Raw genomic sequence first — 22571 nt, 5'->3', positions numbered from 1 at the left:
CAGCTTGGTGCTGCCCCACGGGGCCAGCCTGCCTCGCACCAACCTTCATGCACCTCCCTGGGCTGGGAACACAGGAGGGAGATAACTTCCCCCGCTGCATGCTAGGCCGTCTCAAATTGCATCATAAGCTGCAAGTGATGCCAAAATTGTTGTGGGTATTGGGGAAATAAATTGTGAGCTAGAAATCCCCTAACTACCTGCTAGTGAAGGGCCAAACCCCACCCTTTAAAAAGAGTTGCTGGTTTGTTGAGTTTTAGGGAATATAAGGATTCCTTTAAAACATGATGGTCAAGTAAAATGTGAGGCTATTCAGCCTTGAAATTCATGAGGGTATTCAGCCTTGAAATTCAGAGCTGGGACTGCAAATTCTTGCCTTACAACAGCTAAATGCTGGGTGCAGGCATTCAGCACGGAGCATCCACCTAAGGGGTTTGCACACCCTTGCATTGATTGGATGAGCCATAAGGTTCCTCTGGCTCTTGGAGGGGAAGGAGGTGGTCACAAAGACATTCCTCCACATGGTAGTGGGGGAATGTCCATTCCCCCCTGCAACTGCCAGGGTGCTAACTACAAGCCAGTGCAGAAGACTAAATCTGCACTGGCTGCTGGCGGGAGGGATAGGGCAGGTGAAACACGTGCAAAGCCACAGTCCTACCAGAGTGCCGGAGTGCCGAGAAGCCCTGCTCATCCTCCCAGCCCCAGGTGGGCTCGCTCTCGTTGAGCACTGCCTGGAAAGGAGGTGCTTCATTGTGCCAGGTCACGTCTGAGCTGTTGAGGGGAAAGGGAGATGGTCAACCTTCCTCTAGGAGCCAGCAGAAAGCAGGGCCATCCTACTATCAACCCATCCTCCAGGTACAATGTGACTGTGTGTCTTAATGATGGTAAATGCAAGAGGCAGTTTTGAAAGGTGAACAGGTGGATTGTTGTCAGAGAGGATCATGAATCCATTTTGGGTTTAAAATATGTTATAGGGATTTATATACCACAAATATCTTCAGTCTGGTAAAAAAAGCAACATGTCAGATTTGGAGAGTGGGGTATTATTAAAATGTGCAGTCTTCTAAAAGTCAGAGCTTGACTCCAAGCCCAGCACAGTCAACACAAGCTGAGTTACAACAGCAATATTAAGCCTTTGGTCTCCTCTCACTCAGATGTCCCTGAGGCCCATATTTTGCTTGTGGAGAGGAAACAACTGTGAAGGTTATGGAAAACACCTGCTACATTAACACCAGCACTGAGAGCAAAAATTCCAACATTGCAGGTGCCCTGCCACAGTGTGCCAGGTACCCAGGGGAACCACAGCCTCAGCTTCCACTCTATCCCCACTTCTTGGCCATACCAAACCCCAAGTATTTTACATAACGGATACTTTTCAGCCTGCTTGCCATGTGTAAATAGCGCTTTCCCTGGAACAGAGATCACAGAGGTACGGTGAGGCTGGGAGGGGGTGGCCAAGACCCCCCAACTCACCTGCTACTGTGGCAGTCACCGGTGTGGGGGTCGCAGCTGCGGGCACAGTCGCAGGGGCGGCAGCCGTAGGCACCGAAGCCCCAGTAGCCAGGGAGGCAGTGGTCACAGCGGGGCCCTGCCACGCCGGGCTTGCAGGGGCAGTCGCCAGTGCTGGGGTCACAGAAGGTGCGGGGGCCCAGGGGGAGCACGGCCGATCCCATGGGGTGGCAGGAGCAAGCTGCAGGGGAGGGACACCGTGAGGGACGGAGCATCTATGAATGCACAAGCTCAGCATGACAAAATCGCAGGAGATGCCTGCAAAACCACCTCTAAGCCTAGGGACACCTCTGGGTTTCTGGGCTTTTTTTTCTCTCACCCATATAAATCTGAGCAGTCTCCCTTTGGAATCTGTAGAATTTTAACTTTCATGAGCTATTTTAATTAGTCAAGCTACCCTGGTGTCGTGTTATGTTTTGCCAAACAGGCCTTTATTACTTTCCTTGCAGCATCTGGATTCTAATCCGGCCAAGTACCCAGGGATGTGCCTGCTTCACTGTGATGTTTAAGCAGCTGCGGGTGCTTCACTGCAAAAATGAATCAGAGCATAATTGCTTTTTAAAGTAATAACAACTGTCTTGCACCCAGGAGGTTAAAAAACCCCTCAGAACATCATTTTAATTAAAGTGGAGGCTGAGCAAAAAGTATTCCTCTGTCTCTGTCTGATTTTTAAAGCCATCATTTAAAAACCTTAGGAAAAAAGAATGAGGAAACGGACAGCTCAGAGATAGGCTTTTGCATATTCTCCAGGACACAGGTTTTCAGAGTGCATGTCAGAAATGCCAGCTGCTCTCTTTCCTCCCTCACAGACCCTTGCATCAGAACAATGCACTAGAAGTGTACTGGTACACACTGGGTTCTCAGAAAGGATGCCCTAAAATAGGTGGTATGAAGTATTCCTTACCTACTCATTAGGTTTTTTTTGCATAAATGTAATTTATGTTTTTTACAAGACTACTTTCCCCCAAAGAGGTTAATATTTTCAAAGAACAGAAATACAGTTATCAAAAGCATGAGCCAAACCTCTGACCAGGTCAGCAGGCAATGTGGTGACCCACAGGACCAGTAGCTGGGTGACTTGTGCTCTTCTCCCCTCAGGCTTTGGTTCTCTGACCAGCACATGGTACGGTCAGCCTTACACACTATGGCAAAAAGTCCCCTGCTGAAAGACTTTAGCCCAAAGCCTCATTTACATAAAAATTTGGTTTCCTGAGAACATGTTATCTGTAGGGAATATTTTCACCAAATTCTAATACCAATCTGTTGCGGTGGCAAAGTCCACTTTACACCCCCACATTGCTTTGAAAGTGGTCTCTCTGTAAACCTCTGTGCTAGAAAGCTCTCTCTTTACCAAGATTCCACTGATCCCTAACTCTCTCCCCCTCCCATCCCTTCTCCCATTGGCTCCTGTTATGTCACTCACCCTTGCCTCTGCCCCCTGGCCCTCAGACCATTGGCTTCTGATGCTTTGCCCACCCCGGAGCCCTTTGGGATAAAACCATGTGCGCGTGTCGTTCTTGGTTCTTTGTCCCTGCTTGCTCCGGGTGTGTTGGTTTCCTTAAACCCCTTGGAACTGCGTGCAGAGAACCCCTCTCGGCTCTGCGGGTCGTGCACAGACTGTGTGTGTGAGTGGCTGCTCGCGGCTGCCTGCGAAGGTGAGCTCGTGTGCACGCGAGGGTGCTGGCAGAGCACCGCCTGAGCGTGTCCACGAGGGACCCTGTGGGAGAAACACGGCATCGATCCACCGAAGCCCTCTTTCCATACCAATCTTTCTATTTTGCAGCTGTGAAGGCAATAGAGCAGGAAAGCCACTACAGGCAACACAATATATTTTTCTCTTAAAATACTTATTGCTGCACACATACATTTGATTTTGCTCTAACAACATTTTTGTGGTTTCAGGAATCTGACATACCTGGAGTATAGTTACGAAATATTAAAGGATAGATTAATATTGGCAGTTAACTTAGAGGCGACTATGATTCCAACATCTTTGCCAAGGTAATCCCCAAATTTTCCCCACCCTTTCCATTCCCAAACAAATATAATTATATAAAATTAAAAGATTAGAAAGCCTCTCCACAACCTGCGTAAGTAGCTGCAGGCAGTGAACTCTGGTACCTTTAATAGCATAGTTTTCAAGAGCGCACACTGAGACTTGCATACCTTTCTCCTGAAGCCTGTGAAGTGTTTTACACCTGATACATACAGCCAAATGCTCTTTTTTCCTACTAGATGAGGTGGGTATTTCTGGCATTCCTCAGGCCCTTCAGGGGAAATATCATGCACTTAGGGCTCTTCAGTTCTCCTCCAGTTAATGAGATAAACCCACTGCTCGGCAAGAGATTTGGTCCTGTTTTGGTCAGGTTTCAGCTGAATTTTACACACAACCCCACTGGGCTTGGAGCTTTTATGTTTTAGACAATTCTTTTACACTTTTTTTTTAAATGGAAAATTTAACATCAGTGGCAACACTATGGTGAAGCAAGAATATTAATGTTACAAAAGTTGTTATGAAAAAGAGCAGCAAACTCATAGGCAATTAAAAAGACAACTAAAAATGAGAATGTAGTTGGCTATACGTTTTAATAAAAGCCACAAAGAGATGTGTTGTAAAGGCTGGTAATTTCTAACAGGCCTGCATAAACACTTCCATGGATCCCATCCTTCCTGGCAACTCCTCAGTGAGCCACCAAGGTGTCAATCTGCTTTCTAACTGTGGCTGGCAAATTGAAGGTTTTTGCTCTTGGACCTTGGGTGAAGGCCCAGGATGACACTAAGTTGCATTAATCTGAATGGTTTGGGTGGCAAATTTTCAGCACGGAAAATGTTTGTGATGGGCTGCAGTGGGAACTTGCTGAGCAATGCAGACATAAAGTGAAGCCCATCACTATGCACCAAGCACAGAAATGAAGCTCTAGAGCTCAAATGTGAGGGTGTCGTAACACATTTGAAAGAAATGAATGGAAGCAGGATGGAGTGCTTCCATACTATGGCAAGGGTAGGAAGAAAAAGATTGCAGGACTGATTATACAATGTTTGAAAGTCGGAGCTACTGGTCCCTCATGGGCAGCTGTGCTGTGTTGGTTTTAGACCCCATTTTCCTCCTTCCACACAATCTGCACCTCACTGTAGCACAGGTAGTAGGAGACCCACGTCCAGGAAGGTGAGAGGAGCAGCTGAGCAGCAGATAAAGCAGCTACAGATGGTGTTGGATGGCATTTCTTTGTGGATGCACAGATGCAGAGTGTGAGACTCTCAGTGCGAGGCTTCTGCACAGCACCTGTCTCCTGTGCCACGGCCACCTCACCAGAGAGGCTGGGTGTTTCCACGGCCAAGGGAGCTCTTGAGAGAGAATGGCTGGGCCCCAGCATTGGATCAAGAGAAACCTTCCACAAGCTTGACCTTTTTGCTTTCTTTTTGATTTGTAAGCAGCATTGCTAAAAATGCCAATTTACCAGCCTGTACTACATAGCAGTATTCTGCACATGACTTCCATGCACATATGAATTAACAGCTGCCTGTCCTGGCATTGCATGTGCTGACTGGGATGGAAAATCAGTGAGTGGGATTCCAGCAGAACTGGATTTCCTTGCCCTGGATTGGTGATACTGTTGTGGTTTCTCCGGCTGCCAGCTAATCGTTGGAAATGACAAATATTTACCCTCAAAACCCTACAGTTGCAAAGCAAAATAAACTTGGCAATTATAACACTAGATTTTATTGTCTGCAACTGTACTGTAGCTGAGGCTTAAAAACTCATGAGGTTGGAAAGAAAAGGACTCATAGGTATGGCAGAGGGAAAGAGTCATCAGGTTGGTGTTTTAAACATCAGAATGTCTCATTTTTCAGGTACACACCTACGCCTGAGCAAATACTGTATACAGTCTTTGCCTACAAGAATCTTTTAAGTATCCTTAAAGATTATCGCTTAACAACTCCTTTATTTACTTTGACCTAGGTATTTTTAAATTTTCAGCGGTTGAACAATAATGGTGTCTTGAGCCAGAAGCAAACAGGCAATGCCATGGCCTTCCCAAGAAAAAATAATAGGGCTCCACGCACGTCCCTTGTTATTGCAGACCATGGCATGGTCCTTGGAAATGTTCCAGGCATAGGCTGCAATTGATCTTATATAATTTAATTTAACAGTCATTAGTCATTTTCTATGGTCCTGCAGCTGCCATCTCCCCCATGGGATGCTGGGTCCCTGGGTGCAGGGAGCATTCCTGGCAGCAGGAGACCAGAAGTGAAAAGGTGAAGGGGTCTTAGGGAGGAGTGCATTGGTGAGGGTTTGAAAAGCCCAGAGAGAAATCATCTGGGAGTTTGTAGTAACAGGGTCTCTGAAAAGAAAGCATTCAGATAATCCCTATATTTGTGGAATTCAGTTTGTACTAGGAGAAGTTGTCTTCCTCAGATACTTGAGGGAGTATCATGCTCTGCAATTCATAAATGTGGACAAAAAAAAAAGCAATGAAGTAGATGTATTTGATACAGAAGGTAAATAAATGTAAACTTTTTCTGACTATACTCAAGAGTATCTTACAGTTCTTGTTAAATATATGTTATCTTTGGCTTTTAAATACCAGAGTTCATGAATACCTAGTGGTCCATACAGCTGGATTGTTGCATGAAAGAGTAATGGGGGCGCACTTTTTTTTTTTTTTTTAATGTGGAAAGTGGAATGCCATGGGCCAGTGATTCAGAGATTAATGCAGAAAGCCAAGAGAACCAAGAACTGGCATATGTCAACAAAAATACTCATTAATCATCTAATATCCACAGCTTCCTCTGGCTCATAAAGGCAGGGAGAAACTTTTTAATCAAGAACCCTGGAATTTGGCTAATGTATAGCTAATGACGTGATGTACTCCCTGACTTCTTTAGCAGTGGCCTGACTTGCACACAGGCACATGCACAGGGTTGGCAGCCTTCCCTTCGAGCTGGGGCTGTTTTTGCAGCAGTATGTCCTGTGACCTCTTGTTTCCGTCTGGCTTTGCAAGGAAGGAGGCTCTGTGCTGGCCAGCCCAGGAGGTGCCATTTGACTTTCTCTTGAACCCTGCAAACAGCCACAGATTATGGACTGGGCATTCTGGCACAAGGACGAGCCTACAGTGAGTCCTTCATGAAACTCCATCCCCTCAATGGACTGAATGAGGTGACAGAGGAGATGGAGGCCGCTTTTACTGCTTTCAAGGTGAAGGGCGGTGTTTTTAGGTGTCCAGAAAATTGCACTCAACTCAGTGCCAAAACTTCACTTGTCTTCAATGGCCTCAGCTTCCCTGATGGGAGCTGGACCATAAAGAATAGCAGGAATTATAACCCTAGCAAAGGTAGCAGAACCACAGTACAATGATGTTTCAGAGCTTGAGGGTCCCATGCAGAATTTATTTCAATCTTCTGTTCTGCATTATCTACCAGCAGTCAATTAATCCTATTAGTTCTTTTTTTATTCAGCAAGGATGAATCAATGAGTTAGAAAAAACCATATAGCCTCTGCTTTGGGTCTAAATGCAATACTTAAACCTGTCTTTTTACTAATGAGACTCCAACCCAAAAGTTCATTGACTAAGTTCTGGCAATAATTAAGGAGAAAAAGCATCTGATGTTTCAGAGGAGACTTAGAACTTTGATGTATACAAGTAGGTAATGAACCTTTTAAAGTCATTAAATTCACTTTTTAAAAAAAATAATTGTGTACAGCAGCGAAGTAATTATTTACACAAGCAATGGGGAACTGTGATCAATTCTATTTCCACAGAGAACTAGGCTCGTAAGACAGGCAGTTCAGCTGTTGCTGCCCCTCCTTGCAATGAGTTAAAGGTGGAGAGGAGGAGGACCCCTGCAACAAACTGGTAGGGCTGCTGGGAATCTCATGAGGATGATATGCAGCAAGGGAGAGGGACAAAACTAGTTGTTCCCCACGAGACCTCAATGAAAAAAGTGAAACCTCACCACCCTCCCAGCCTGGGGTGCAGCTCCCCGCTGCAGGAGGGTTTCCTCTTCCTTTACATGCAGGTACTTCTCCCTGAGAGGAGAGAGATGTGCTCAGTGTCTCCTCAAAAGACACAGGCAGGGTGTCAGCTGGATTTCTTTCTGTCACTTATGAAGGTCCCCCTCACAGTAAGTGAGTCAGCGAGGAGAAATGTGGTGAAGCCAGTGGGCAGCTGTAGGCTCAGAGAGGAGGGCATGCCTGCACCTCATATTTAGCTGACCAGTGTAATGTTCTCAGCATGATCTGGGGATCTGGAGTCCCCCATGGTGAGTCACCATCCTCACAGTGGTCCCTGGGGAGTGTGACTTTTGGATTGCTTCTTTGCATGGGAAAGATTTAATTTCACATGTGCCTGAATCAGTGCCTTTAGTCTTGCCTCCTCAGTGTCCCACCTCCTGGAATATCACTTAACTTGTTTTCCTGTCTGTCCTTCCATACCCACCTGCTGCTGCTGTGAACATGAACTGGTGGGCAATGCTGTTTATCGGCTGCACCCCTGCTGGCTGAGGAACCTGATTCTGAGGTTGCAACAATCACCAAACAAGGAAAGCACGAAAACAAGATGCAGTTTTCCTCTCCAAAAATAGCAATAGGAGAAAGTAAATGAATCATCTCTCTTCCCCTGTCCTCAGGCTACAGGGATCCTTGGGATGGATTTATCAACAGCATCTGCAGACTTTCACCCTGCAAATATCACCACTGCTTTTTGCAAGTAGTATCACAAAGAGAATTCCAAGAGCTCCCTGTCCTTCACTGAAGCAAGAAGATTCCTCCAAGGAGGGGCAGGAAGATCTCACCTTTCATTTGATACCTTCCCACTTGAGAAGCCCTTCACTAGTACAAGGTGGCTGACTTACGTTTGCAGGCATCTGGGGCAGAGAAGGGCTTCCTGAGGTCGCGGTAGAAGCCCAGCTTGCAGCGCTGGCAGTGCTGCCCTTCTGTGTTGTGCTGACAGTTGTCGCAGACACCGCCACTGCGATTGCCCGATGCCAGCCACGCATCCATGTCAAAATGACAAGTGTCGGCATGCCCATTACACTTGCACGCTGAGGCAAAGCCAAAGAGAACAGAAAGACTCATTAAGGCAGTGACACATAGTGATTTAGAGAAAAGAGACACAAAAACTCAAACCACATTTTGGAATGGGGACTTGACCTATGAACCTGTTATTCATTCAGATGCATGAAGTATCACTACATTTTCATCCACACTTCCCAACATCTGGAGATAACATTTAAGTATTTTCTTTAACTCTTTTATTCCCAATACAGCTTTTCCAGTACAAGGGCAGCCACAGGTGGTCAGGCCAGGACAGAGAGACTCCTACATTCATGGGTCGTGCTGAGGAAGGATCTTTCCATCTCAGCTTTAGAAATCAGCACTGCCCTATACAACGTGTGCCATGAGCATGCTGTCAGGATGTTCCCTGCAGCTGATGGAGAAAAAAGGCAGGTGGAGGAGAGGTGTGTGAGGGATGGTGTGGTTAGTCCTCAGCGCCCTTCTGACTAGACTGCTGCTGTTACTGAAGCAGACGGCCCCATGACGTCTGCATTCCCCTGCTTCCAGCATTCACCCTAAGTATCCTCCTTGGCACTGCACAACTAATCCTCAAACCTCCAGAGCCCAAGGCTCCTCCCACCCTCAGTGCCTAGGGGTAAGCAGAGCCCACATCCAGCAGCAGAAAGCCATACCTCCTGCAAACGTGTTTGTCAGTGGTGTCTATGGAGGGGAAAAATCTGGCCCCTTGTCACCTCCTAGGTACCCTGGGCAGCCTGCAGTCTGCCCACAGCAGCAGACCATATCTCCAGGAGATGCACTTGGGTCCCAGAGAAAGGCCAAACCAACAGACATCATGGTCTCGTGAGGATTTCCACATGAGAGGCTGTGCAAACAGGGCTGTCCTTGCCACACAAACATGTGGTGGGTGCTGGGCAGGGGCGTGGCAGTGGCTCTTCACTCACTGAGCTGCTTGGAGACTACCACCCACCCACCCCAGGATGTGCTGCCTCTTGGACAGATGGGAGAGAGGCACGCATGGAGGAAGGATTTCACTCTGGCAGAGGCTCTGGAGACGCCGTTCCTGACTGGCTACTTACACTGACACTCTTTGGGGGCTCCGGTTTTGCCGTCGGCAGCCTGCCAAGGCTGGTCATTGTAGAGCGGGGCGCAGTGCTGGCAGTGGGACCCTGCGGTGTTGTGCTTGCACATGCATTTCCCATGGACCTAATAGGGGAAAGAGAGCAAGGATCACCCACAGCAAAGGCCAGAGTCTCTGGGGCACAAGCAATGCCCACACACAGGAAATAGCAGGCCAGCTACATGCTATTGCATTGACTAGAAAGAGGGATATAACATGATGTCTAGTTCAGCCAAGGGCAAATATTCTGTAGTTACACTTTCAATTAGGTCAGTACGTGTAGATCTGCATGTCATGGTATTGTAGAATTGTACCTTTTTTTCTTCCTTTTTGAGATCTAAAAGGGTCTTTAGCAGTTTCCAGATGCAGCATGAATTTCCAGGAGAGATTAAAAGAAGCCAAGATTCAAAGCATCCTTGGGAAACACTGTAAAACCTTTCTCTTTTTCTCTCTCGTAAACATGAATACACCTTTGCAGTACTGCAGGAATAGCACCTACAATCTCAGCACCTAGCTCTGTATCCCCAGCCATCTCCAACACAAATAAGTATGAGAAAAAATAAAACCAACCCCCTGAAACATAAATATCTACTCATCCTAGGCAGAATTTTTGCCCCACAAAGGAAGAATCAAGGATAGCAGAAGGCCCATGACTGACTATACTCGGACATGTTCATGACAGATAATTTAACAGCTAGACAGCCCAGTGTAAGGGGGTAATTAGAGATGAAAAGCCAGCACAGCACACTTAGTGCCAGCTGCTCTGTCAGTCGCTGGCATTACTCACCCTATTGGCAAATGCAACGAAAACAGGATGTAGCCAGAGGGCATGAGCAGCCTGGCAGTGCCTGGCTGCAACAAAACCAAGCTCTGCAGCAGCATGGCTCTGCTGGCAAGGCTGAAGGCCCTGCCTTTTCCCATGGAGCATGGCAGGTAGCTACCTACTGTAGCCATTTTGATATGTGCCTGTGCTTGTAGCTTTACTCTGCTCCACATTTTGCTTTTAAGTACATGGTTCAGCTTCTCCTGCTGCTCAGTAACGAGCTGGGGGCCTCAGTAGCCCTGTGCTCATGACACAAGTTGGCCATAAAGCCAATGGAGCTGCACCAGCTGCTGGCTGCTTTTGGCATCAAGAGGAACACAGGATAGTTGGGATGCCTGGTGCTCCAGCCCGGAGCTGGGGCATGGCTTTAACTGCTGCTGGAAAGTGCTCCCTTCCACGCTGTTTAACTTGTGGTTTTACAAGTGCGCTGTTCCTAACTGCATGAATTGCTGCCGAGACCGCCACAAAAGGTTCCTTTGAAAAGCCTCAACAGTAAACAAAACAGAAGAGGACCTTGAACATGTTGTAAACAGTTCCTGCTTGTTACATATGTGCATGCACACACCACACACACTACTGGTGAATGATGACTTTCTGATTTATTCATTCATAATGAATAGATTTCAGCTGCTATCTCACAGGAGTCAAATGTAACCAGCACAGAAAAAATGTCAAAACTGACCTGGAAAGTCCTTCAAAGACTTTTCAGCAGAAATGAAAATAGCAATCTTTCAAAAACATTTAAAATTCATTCCTGCCTTGTTAAAATGTCAGATCATCAAACAATACAGAACAGCAACTGGGCTGTGTAAGCAATGGATAGGTACAGATGGAGTCAGAACGCACAAGCATCTAAGCCAAAGTGAAGATACTAAGCTAACATTGTTTTCTGTGCTATCTGGCCTCATCACAGGTATTAGTTGATCTCACTGCAGATGCTACTTGGTGTGTCTGGCTTACCGTATTGATATAAGCTTAAACGTGTGCTCATGTTTGAGAAGAATGAGAAGTAAATATAGAAAAGAAACAACAGATTTGGAGGGTATACTTAGTTCTCAAAGTGTGTCTTGTGTTTTCACATTTTCATTATTGCTACCACCAACAAAATATTCTTCAAACTCTCAGATGCCTCACTTTCCTAAATTACTGCTCTTCACTGAATTTCTCTCTCTCATATTTTTTAGACAAGATCCACACAGAAACCAACGTTACAGATTCACTTCACACACATTTGAAAGCATACACACCTGCTTGGAAATAGAAAATGACTAAACCTGTACTGGTCATCTTGTGGTAGTTTTGATGGTGTCCTAACTCTTTGATGCCACTTTTGGTAGGAGTTTCTTGCAAGCCCTTTGGCCATTGAGTGGTTATGGCTAGACAGGTTGTACTAGCCTGAACCACATCTGTGACCACAGAAATCCTTCAGAAATCCTTCCTCACAGGACTGTCCCAGCTTTAAGGGTAGAGGGACCCACCAGACCCAGGACATACATGATCAGGAAGAGAAGGTGACCTGAAGGAGTCAGAGGGTGCCATGGTCAAAACCCGGGGGTCCTTTGGTGCTTTTGCAATCATGATGCCAAAGTGAGAAGGACGTGGGAGAAGAATTGCAAACAGAAATTGTCTCAGACATGGGGACCCTTGAGATTACTTTAGGGATGTGTGCTTCCCCTTCCTGTGCCCACAGCCTGTAGCCTTACCCTCCAAATTCAGCTTACTCCTTGCCAAAGCCATACAAAGAATCAGTGGGGACCCAATCAATCATCCAACGGCTGCTCAGCATTAATAATCCAAAAACTCATCTGAAACTCAGCAGCACCTCAGAAACCCTCAAAGAATTAAGCATCCCAAGACACCAGCAGAGAGCAAGGCAAAATGCCCCGCCAAGGAGCATTCATGGTTCCAAAGAGTAAGAGCTCAGATTTTCTGAAAACCCAAGTACAGTATAATAGAGCATGCTGCATTGCTGGAATAAAGGAAGGAGGGTGAAAATACAACAGAACAGAATCCCAAGAACCTACTGTTCCACCATTAATTTGGCATGCAGAGCTAATAAGTAAACCACTGAATAGCTGTGCACCAACATATTAATATTAATCTGTATGTGAACTCCAAAAAAAGAGGTTGTATGTAATTTAAAAACTGTTGCCGGGAGGAACGTGTTCCCCATCCTTATCATAACGATGCTGCTTTGCAGTTACCTTTCCTCAGGGTTTATCACAACCAGCCGCCATCAGCTGCTCCTTCCCAAGTGCAGATCCCACTGTGGATCCCACATGCCCTCTGCTCACCTGGGCAGGGCCTGGCATGGCTTTTCAGTAGCCCAGCCTGTGATGCACACTTCAGTGCAAACCTGTGTGCCCCTGCTCGCTGCAGGGCTGGGGACTCATAATCTCAGTGGGATTCAAGTTTGGGTGAACACCTGCAGAGTTATGGGATGCAACGGCCTGGCTGACCCCGCTTCTGTATCAGAAGCACTACCCAGACTCCAATCTTTGGGAGTAAGCTTTGGAAAAGTCAGCAGGTTTCCCAATTCTGATGGTGCCGTGCCTTTACAGCCCTGCTACTTAAACAGGTTGAGAAAACTTTGCCTCTCCAAGGTCCCCTCAGATCTCATAGTGGCCCCAACCCCTCTAGGCCAGGTAGAGCGTGGGGTGCAGACCCACTAATGAATAAGCAAAACAGCTAAATGGGCAGCTGAACCCAGTGAGCAGAGGGAAACAGAGTCTTTAACAGCTTGCTTCTCAGTGCAACCATTCAGTTAGTACCTTCTTTTCCATATTCCTTTTTCACAGAAGTTTAATGAAAAGTCAGACCTAAGTGATTCAAAAATCTTGCCTCAAGCTGATGTATTTATTCTCTCAGAATAGCATTATAATGATTACCCCCAAAATAGCTCTGCTTTAAAGTCTCTCCAACCTAGCTTTATCCCATTGAAGAAAATATCTTCTTTCTTTTACATAATTCCAGCATGACAGAAAACATTTTTATGCATTGGAAACAAAAAAAAGGTGGATACTAGCAAGCCCTTTCTTGCAGCCCATAGGTAGATGTGTATTTTTTTTAGTTATAAAGAAATACTATGAGAGCTAGAAATACGAGAAAGATAGGACAAGAAGGGGTAATAGAAAGAGAAGGGAAGTGGCAGCAGGTGAAAAACAGCCAACAGACTGCCTACACTGGGCAAATTAATGTCTGTAAGAGCTGTAGGAGGGCCACTTGCAAGACTGGTCTGCCATGCAAATGCCCTGTCATGCCATGGAGCAGCTGGGAGACGAGGCTGAGAAACCAGCCCAGCAGCTCTGCTGGGACCCAAGGTAGACGGGGGAAATGACATACCTGGCCTTCAGGATTTCTCCAGCATCTCAGCACCTTTGTGAAGGCAGAATGTGATCCCTGTGCATTGACAGGGGAAAGAGGACATATTTTCCTCCCTTTTCATTCACTTCAACTTATAGTTAACTGTAAGGCGTACCCACTAGGGTCATTATGGAGCATCACTAAATACACAGACACAATTCCCAGCATGTCTCACTCCTTTAAGCATTCACACGGCTCCTGACTCATTTAAGCAGCAAGGCCTTCTTATAACATTTTTCATTTTGTCATGGGGTCTTTATATCCCAGTTCACTTTCACACTGTTCCCCTTCTTAGCTTGACAGCCCCGTCGCAACGTCAGTCATTAGAGGGCACAATGCAAACAGTGTTACAAAAGTTGCCTTCTGTAAGATAAACGAGCGACTGATTTCTCCATACAAAGACAGTTGCTAGGGCATGCTTCCTTCCAGAGCCTTTTGTTGCCAAATTATAATTTTCCAGCGCTTCCTTTCGGATTGCAAATACATAGGGCTTTTTCTTTAGTCAAATCCTATAAAATACTTTCCCCCATATTTATCATGTTCCAAAATGTTGGGCAGTGACAAAGAATGCTGCGCTGGGGGAAAAATGCTTTCAGTCACCTGTTATGAATTGATTTATATTGTAAGAACTCAGCCACTATGTGGAGTCCAACACAAATGCACACTAAAAGAAAATCAATGTCCCAAAGACCTGATAGCATAAACAGTCTAAATAGCTGGGAGGGGCAACTGCTTTTAATAGAATTTCCTTTTAGAACTGCTAAAACTGTATTTTTTTTTTCTCTCTCTCCTTTTTTTTTTTTTTTTTTTTTACTTTCATGGAAAGTGGGCATGGTACCAGCCTAAGGGAAAATGGCAGCATTCACACTGAGTCTCTAGCCATAGCTTTTAAACTCTGTTGTGCTCAAACTGCTGTGCCGGTTTTAGAACCAATGCCTACTGGTGGCTGTCAGCACACGGGGAGGTATTCTTTTCCCAAAGCACCAGACAACCAAATTTATGCATGAGAAAATTCTCATATCCTATCTCGTTCTTGGGAGAGAATACAAAGCTTGTTGTCCAGGGTGTGGGGGCTGTGTGGTGGGTTTTTTTTAATTCCTTGTACAATAGGCTTCTGTCAGCGTTGCTCTGGAAGACCTTGAACATCTTTTGATGTCAGTAGCATGATAACAATTTATAACAGCCACTGGGTTGGCCACATGGGAAGCGGGGGGGGGGGAATATTCACCCTGCCTAACTACACAGAAGTGCTTCAGCGGAGTATCTTAGTCCACCCAGGATCCTGACCTTCATAACTATGGAAGGAGCCTGGCGAGATCAGCTGGCTAACTTGCACGAATCCAGATCCAGGGAGGGCCAAGGAGTCTCTGAGATGGATGAACTCCAGCTCTCACCTTGAGACAGAACTGCACAACCCAGGTGAGGTACCTCTGGGTTTGCTTTCCCCACTTTGGAGCCCTAAATTGCAAGATCCTACTTATCTCCAGGCTTGCACAACACTTGCCTCTCCTCTTGCATGACACTTGCCATAGCTGCAAGCAGGGATGCTTTAGCTGGTAAGAGGCCAAGCATGCACTACAACGGCCCCATGTGCGGAGGTACTGGCAAAGGGTGAGAAGCTCCTGTGCCACAGATCAGAGGAAGAAACAGTTTTCTCATGGCCACTGAAGATCAGGAGGGATCTCCTATATATGTGAATTCTTTTGTCTGCTCATATTTATGGTTTGCCATGTAATGCAGCTCACAAAGTGATCAACTGCTTAGCATGGTATGGTAAGACGTCTGTTTGTCCATGCATATCTTTTCCTGGGTATGCATTGGGCTGTTGCTGATGAGATTTGGGTAGTGACCCTTTGAATAAAATTGGGAGAAGTAGGAAAGAGAGAAAGTGTATCTGTATCAACCTGACAGTTGTCTGTTGCACACAAGTGTACAACAAGGGACAATCAGGATCGTACTACCCACAAGGAGCAGCCCTTGCCATCCTAGGAAGGCAGCCAGGTCTTCTCTGTAGTCTTCCTGAGGAGCTTATGGAAGTATATCTTCCTCTAGAGCAGAAGTTCCACATGTATATTCAGAATTCACCTAAAGGCTGACATGGCATTCCTGATACTCAAACAAAACCAGAGTTTTCCTACACAAATTCCATTATATTTTAGGAGAAATGGTAGGTGGGGGAATTGCCAGCAAGAGAGGAGCATCATGGAGAGTTTTGCAGCTAGATGGTGATGAGGGCACAGAAACAAATCTCTTATCAGACTCTGTAAAGTTGAACTTTGCTTTGACTTGACTCAGACAAATTGCAGACTGAGGTTTCCCCACTCCAGTGAATGGAGCTACAGCTGCTTCTGCCAGGGTGGAAGGAGCCCCTCTTTGCTCATGAAGCCACCCTGTTTGCATCCCTGAAGGTGTCCGAAGCCAGTATTATCTCATGGCCAAGTGGACTTGCAGTCTCACTTCAGCCATTCACAATATTTACCTTCAAAGCTGCCACCTTCTCAGCACACAATTGTCAAGATTTCAAGAAAAAATACATCCAACAGGAGGAATCCTGAGGCAGCAGGTGGGCCCATGTCCCAAGCTGACCGTCCTGGCCCCTTGGGTCACAACCCTGCACCAAACCTGCCAGAGCAGCAGCCCCCAGCATTCTCACATACCCACGCTGTTTTGTCAGATCATCTCTGGGTGAGGTGGCTGAAATGCTCCTGGTCACTTTGTGAGATCTGGCTGAGACCTGGCACCTGGCTTAGTGCTGCTGGGATACCCCGACTTACTGCCCAAAGCAGCCCAAGAGAAAAATAAATGTATCACACCTGGGTCTTCTGCTGGCCAAGCAGGGACTGAAACTAAGGCTGCAAGTTAGGATTTTGCCTGTAGGCTGAGAACAAGTGGGGGGGGTTAAGAAAACTTGCACATAGATTTTTTTTGAAAAGTTGTTTGTTTTTTTTTAAACAATCTTAAACATACTTAAATTTTGATGTTGACTCTCTAACTTAGGGCATATTCTTCAGCAGTGCTCTTGTCTAAACAAGCATAAAAACAGAGCCAGATTTTATAATCATATTGTGAAATGCTACTGTGCTTCCCTGCTTTTGTTGTCCTCAGTTTTGCAGTGATGGTTCTGATAAAACCCTTGGTGGATAGAGTTACATAAAGACTATACTGAAGCCTCCATCTCCCTCTTGAATGATTGGTCATAATTCTTCAGAATTATATTTTCTGTGAGTTTTTCAGGTGAAATATATAAAAATGCTCCCTCTCTGAAATCCTACTGTCTTTTCAGAAGTTTTTTGACTTCTACCACTTAAACAGCCACAGACATTGCACTGGCAAACCCCAGGCTGGGTTGCACGAGGCGGCTGTCACTGCAGTCCCTGAATAGCAGTAGCCTCATGCCCACAGGAGCCTGGCACGGTCTAGGCTCAGCCAAAACTGCCCCAGTTCTATGATGGAAAATGTGGTATTGGGAGAGGAAAGCTCTTACCGTGCTTTGATCCTCCCTGCAAACCATGGGGCTGTGTCACCCCTACACTGGCACATCTCCCACAGGACATGCAGGATGAGGTGTATGATACAGTAAAATGAGTCAGCCTCACTGTAGAAACGTCACCTTTGGGACTCCTGCCACATAAACATTTATAACCAGAGTTGAATTTCCCCCTCGGGGCCAGTGCAGGGGTTTGTTGCTATTTCTTGCTCTGTTTTCAGTGCGATTTTGGCACTTGCTTCGTTCCCACAGCACTGCCTGTTACCTGCACACTATAGTTGCCGTAGGCTGTAGCCATACTGGAAGCCTATTTGGCTGCAGGCTCTGTTACAACTCTCAGTGGTGCTCCAGGGCACGCTCCTGTGCAATTGTATCCCACCAAAATAATCCTGAGCAAACAGCTCCTTTCAAAGACTTTCGCTCAGGGGACATCTGTGGAAAGCAGAGTACTGCTACTTGAAACAGTCTTATCAATCACAGTGCTGCACACTTTCAAGCTGGTATTCCTTCAAGATATTGCAAGGCTAGCTCTATTAGAAGGGAAACATGCTGTCTGCTTCATGTCTGAGACTGTAATTTAAGTGAAATGAGAGCTCTCTGAAGAGCTGGACCCCTTACCTTGACTAACTGCCTTCTTTTTTTTAATGATTTTTCTCTTTCTAACATTATTCAGTGCAGTATGTCTGGCTGCTCCGACTTTCCCTACTGCTCCTCTGCCAGCAAAGCCAGGGCTGTCAGAGCCAGCCTAGATGGGCAGAAAGGATAAGATGTGCTGGGGGCAGCAAGTGTCCCTGGACTGGCTGGGTGCAGGCATGCCATGCCACAGGCATCCAATGTGTTGGCCACTGCTGTGCCCATCACCTGCCCTATGGGTTATTTGCTCTTGCTTCCCTGGAGTTTAGGTCTTGGCGAGTCCTTAGGGATTTGAGCTCAGAGCTTCTGTGATGGGAAAGCAGAGCACAGGGGTTTTTTTCCAGAGAGAGGTATTGCAAAGTGCAATGGAAAGCCCGTGAGTGAGAGTCAAAATCCATCTCTATCCCCTTGGTTCAAGACCCAACCCAATATCCTTGGATCCTCCAGAAACAATGGTAGTCACATGATACCTGGTACCTTCAGAGAAGCTCTCCTCCTTCTTTGTTATCAGAATGCCCTACATTTTTTATCTTTTAGATATTCTGTTACTGTAAGTTAGCATTTGGGCAGAGAAGGGTGTCAGCAGTTTAAATATTTTTAAAGATCTATCTGAAATTAATAAATTACGTGGAGCACCTTTGAAGGGTGAGAGTCCCACACCAAGACACAAAGGAAGCTCAGCACTTCAGTCCCACATGGAGACCCACCTCCTTTGTAAAGACCATTTCTGCTCACTGTGCTTGGAATCTAGGGCATCACATGTCAAATATGGCATGCTTAGACCTGTACCATACTCTATACCATCCCTGACTGTTTTTAAAACTCCACTTTCTGCAGTGCAGACATCATTGGGTGCATGTACGTACCACATGGAGAACCCCAGACGCCTTGATGGGCTTGAATCCAGCGACAGGGATGCAGTGGTCAGCGTGGCCATTGCAGAAGCAGCTGCCCTTCACGATGAAGTCATAGATGGCATAGTGCAGGGATGGCGGGGGCTGTGGGGCTGGGCTGGCCGGGAGGCAGGGGCAGCCCTGCCGCTCCAGCAGCCGCACGCGCAGGTTGGTGATCTTCAGCTGCGCCTGGGCTTCCGCGCTGTATGGGTCCTCCGCGGCATAAGGCGGTGACAGGGCTCGGAAGATCACCTGGGCAGAGAAACACAGCAGGTGAAGCAGAAAGAAGGATGTCAGCCAGCTCCAGGGTGGGCCATGGGGTGGAATGGCAGCGACAGCATCCTCTGGGAGCATGCGCCAGGCTCTCATGATGCTCTTTCCCCTCTACAAGGGGTGGGCGCAGCAAATCCACCTCCAACTCAGTGTGCACAGGGTGATTCCCCATGAACCCTTATGTTCCTCTCCACAAGAAGTATGGACCTTATGGATGTCAAGTGACACTTTGCCATTAATTTAAATCAGGGGTGGGTGCCCCTGCTTTGTGATGTGGCCCAGCACAGGGACCAGCACCCTGCCAAGTGATGTTCATGTGGGGTACTCTTCATTAACATTCCCTCTCCCAGAATGGGTATGTTTTTAAACAAATATAGCTCATATTTCCAAATATTTGGTTCCTATCAGTTCCAGGATGCTTCCTAGTAGAAAAGTGATTAGGTGTGGCAATTAGTGACAGCAAGCTGATAATCAAGAAAACCGAGATAAGAAAGAAAGGAAAGAGGGGGGCTTCCAAAGTTTAAATAAATACTTATCACTCATTCTTTATTTTAACTTCAGTCTGATTGAATAGGTAAATATTGGCTCAAGCTGAATATTGAGAGCATTAGATAAAAATTACCAATTTTCTTGAAAAGGTTTATTTTAAAGTTTTTGGTCTAGCTGCCTACAATGAGAAAACAGAAGTATATACTTCATATGACTACCATTGACATAAAATAACACATTTATGACACCTGTATTAGCTACTGGTACATTCAACTTACAGTGACACTTTCTGAATAGTTCAGTAGTTTTTCACTGAACAGTCACTGATGGCTTGATGAACTACAATAATTAAAAACAACATTTGAGCAAATTGCTTGGGTGTTTGAGGGTGTGATGCAGCCTAATGACTCAATGCACTACACCCAGCAGTGATTTAAAACCTCCTCAAACTACCCTGCTGCCCTGCTGAAACCACCCACGCCACCCAAAATGCTGGCCAGCCTCTTGCAGGCAGCAAGAAGGTAGCTATTATTTCCCACCTGGTGAGAGGCAGGGCACAAAATTTCTGCTGTTGCTATCAGGGATCACAGCTTCCTACCCCTAAATCCACTCCTTCCAGAGAAAGCAGCTGATATGCTTCAGCTGATGAAGGCTTCCCTTTTATTTGATCAGGATCCACAGATCCTGGAAATAATGACCACAGTGCTGCCAGCTGGCCTGCCCACAAGCTTTGCCTACCAGCTGCTGCTTCCATCAGCCCCACCACTGCTGGCACTGCTCCTGGCTGGGACCTGGCTTTTCTCCAGAGCTGCCAGAATCCAGCCAGAAGAAGCTTTGTCTCAGCCTGGAAGGAGATTTAGCCCTTGTTTTGGAGCTGAATGGCGGCAGCATGCTTTTGCGTGCCCCGCTAGCCTGCCAAGCACAGTTGCTGCAGCATGCTGGTGGCAGCGGGGCTCAGCTGTGCTGGAGCTGGGTGTTGCATGCTGGCAAACCCATCGTGGCTGCAGTTCTGCACTGCCATGCTGCAAACACTCCCTCCCAAAGGTATCTGGGCATCTTCTGCCAGAAAGACACAGGTAAAGGAGAAGGTTAACTGGGACAGGTGGTCAAGGGACAAGGCTGCTGAGCGCGCTCCTTGTGCAGAAGTGTTGAGTCCAGTGAGGGGTATTAATAAACAGTAACACACTTCAAAAGAGGTCTTTTTCCCCCCTCTCTTTTAGGGATATAGAGAGTTTGTCTTCTTTCTTAAAATAAAAATATAAACCAGATATCAATAGGAACCCAAGTGAACTCCAACTACCAAGTCCTGCACTTCTACCCAAGGCTTGTTATTTACCCAAATTTAAATCAATGTCATTCTGATCACATTTACTTGTAAGTGGTTTTGTGAACACAAGATGCTTTCAGATATGGAAAGAAAATTCCTTGGGAAAAATCCAAACTGGAGACATTGATTTCCTTTTAGTGGAGTTGGTAGAAAATGCCGGGTCAAGAATTTTCAGTAAAAACTAGCATTTTGGGTGTCTTGATATTACATAAATTGCATCTCAGAGAATTCTTTGTCCTAATTCAGATGAGAGCAGGGAAGAAAATATATAAATGGGAACAATTTATGCTAGATGGAGCTGTAGACTTTCTTCTCATGTTTTCAGTTTTCCTTATTTATCTATCCCTGTTTAATGCATGTGGCTGATGTTTGTGGTTCTAGTAAAGACAATCGCAGCAAGGAAATCAATAACCCTGAGTGCCTCTGCACTGACAGAGTTAAGTCTTGTCTGTGTGGAATTCAGGGGGAGTTGTGCTGCTGATTTCAACGGAGCCAGTATTCCTGCTCAGACCCTAAAATGCCACAAACATTTCTTTTTATGGCTACATGAAAACAGTGATGCTAAACATGAGCTCTATCTGTAATTCCCAGGGGCTGCGGGCTCTCAGCTGCTCCCCCCGGCTGTCCTGTATTGCTCTGGCTGTGCCCAGCAGCGCTGGCCTGGGGAGCTACACTGTGCCCTGCAGCTGTGTAACAGAGTGAGCCTGGTCTCAGCGCTGCCAGGACAGTAAACATCCCCATCCCTCCGTCCCAGACCCTGGCAGCTCTGCTTTAATAAAATACTAACTGGTCATTATAACATGTAGGGCATCATACAAATAGCCATTCTCTGCTCTGACACAGCAGATTCAGCTGGGATTCTACAGGCCCTCAGACAATGCATAATAAGGTTAAGGATGCGTTTCCCAGCAAGATTTCCCTTTTCAGTTGTTAACATCACTGATTTATCCCAGCTGGTCTCAGGAGTCTGCACATGACTGGAGCCACACTGGTCTCATACAGCTGCCATGGGTGATTTCCAGCAGCCCAGCCACACATACACACATGGGCAGTGCCAGATTTACTGCTTTTACCTCTTCTTGGGCTGTTCCATGCAATTGTCCCACCAGTAGGATGGGCACAGGGCTACTAATGAACCATGACTTGCACAGCAGACCTGCCCAGGTTTTCACGCCTCTGGTTCTGCTGGCAACTCCCAGCTACTGTAGTCAGTGGTCTCTTCAACCAAAATATTGCTTAGTTTTAACAGTGTAGGGGAAGGGTGTAGGAACAATTGGAAAAGAACATTTTGTCAACATGTTTGTGCATCTGATGAGGTTTTGCAAGCCCATTGTCTCCCTGGTGCCACCGGGTAGGCCTTTGGTGCCACTGTCCAGCCAGGATTCTGCTCTGCTGGCAGCAAGCCTCACCAGTAAGCACCTCATGGTGACCAGACCTCCGTCTTTCCCACTCAAGTCTGTCTCTGTGTATGAGGCCTACTAACAAAATATCAAACCCCAGCATCACAATGTTAGGCAGATGATGTGACTTGTGCAGTAGTCAGCCCCACATATGATAGCAAAGTGTGGAAGGCCCTGATCATTACACCAGCAGCTCTGAAATGTATGCACTAATTAAAATTTAATATTTTGTAAAACAAGTTGGA

The 22571-nt window shown here is 46.3% G+C and overlaps 1 protein-coding gene across 2 annotated transcripts in view; it reads right to left on the bottom strand.

The window, feature by feature from the left end:
* NTN4 (netrin 4) overlaps window positions 1–22571 on the bottom strand; it is a 48206-nt gene that overhangs the window by 7748 nt on the left and 17887 nt on the right. For both annotated transcript variants that reach the window (XM_032106296.1, XM_032106297.1), the window contains exons 3-7: window positions 18811–19089; window positions 9598–9724; window positions 8359–8547; window positions 1471–1687; window positions 656–768 (exon numbers count right to left, since the gene is read on the bottom strand). In XM_032106296.1, the coding sequence (XP_031962187.1) occupies window positions 656–768; window positions 1471–1687; window positions 8359–8547; window positions 9598–9724; window positions 18811–19089 (925 nt within the window). The remainder of the gene's footprint in view (window positions 1–655; window positions 769–1470; window positions 1688–8358; window positions 8548–9597; window positions 9725–18810; window positions 19090–22571) is intronic.

Source organism: Corvus moneduloides, chromosome 4 (assembly GCF_009650955.1).
Source record: "Corvus moneduloides isolate bCorMon1 chromosome 4, bCorMon1.pri, whole genome shotgun sequence".
NCBI classification, from domain to species: Eukaryota; Metazoa; Chordata; class Aves; order Passeriformes; family Corvidae; genus Corvus; species Corvus moneduloides.
The sequence above is the reverse complement of the archived record's forward strand: the minus strand, read 5'-3'. Positions and strand labels throughout refer to the sequence as shown.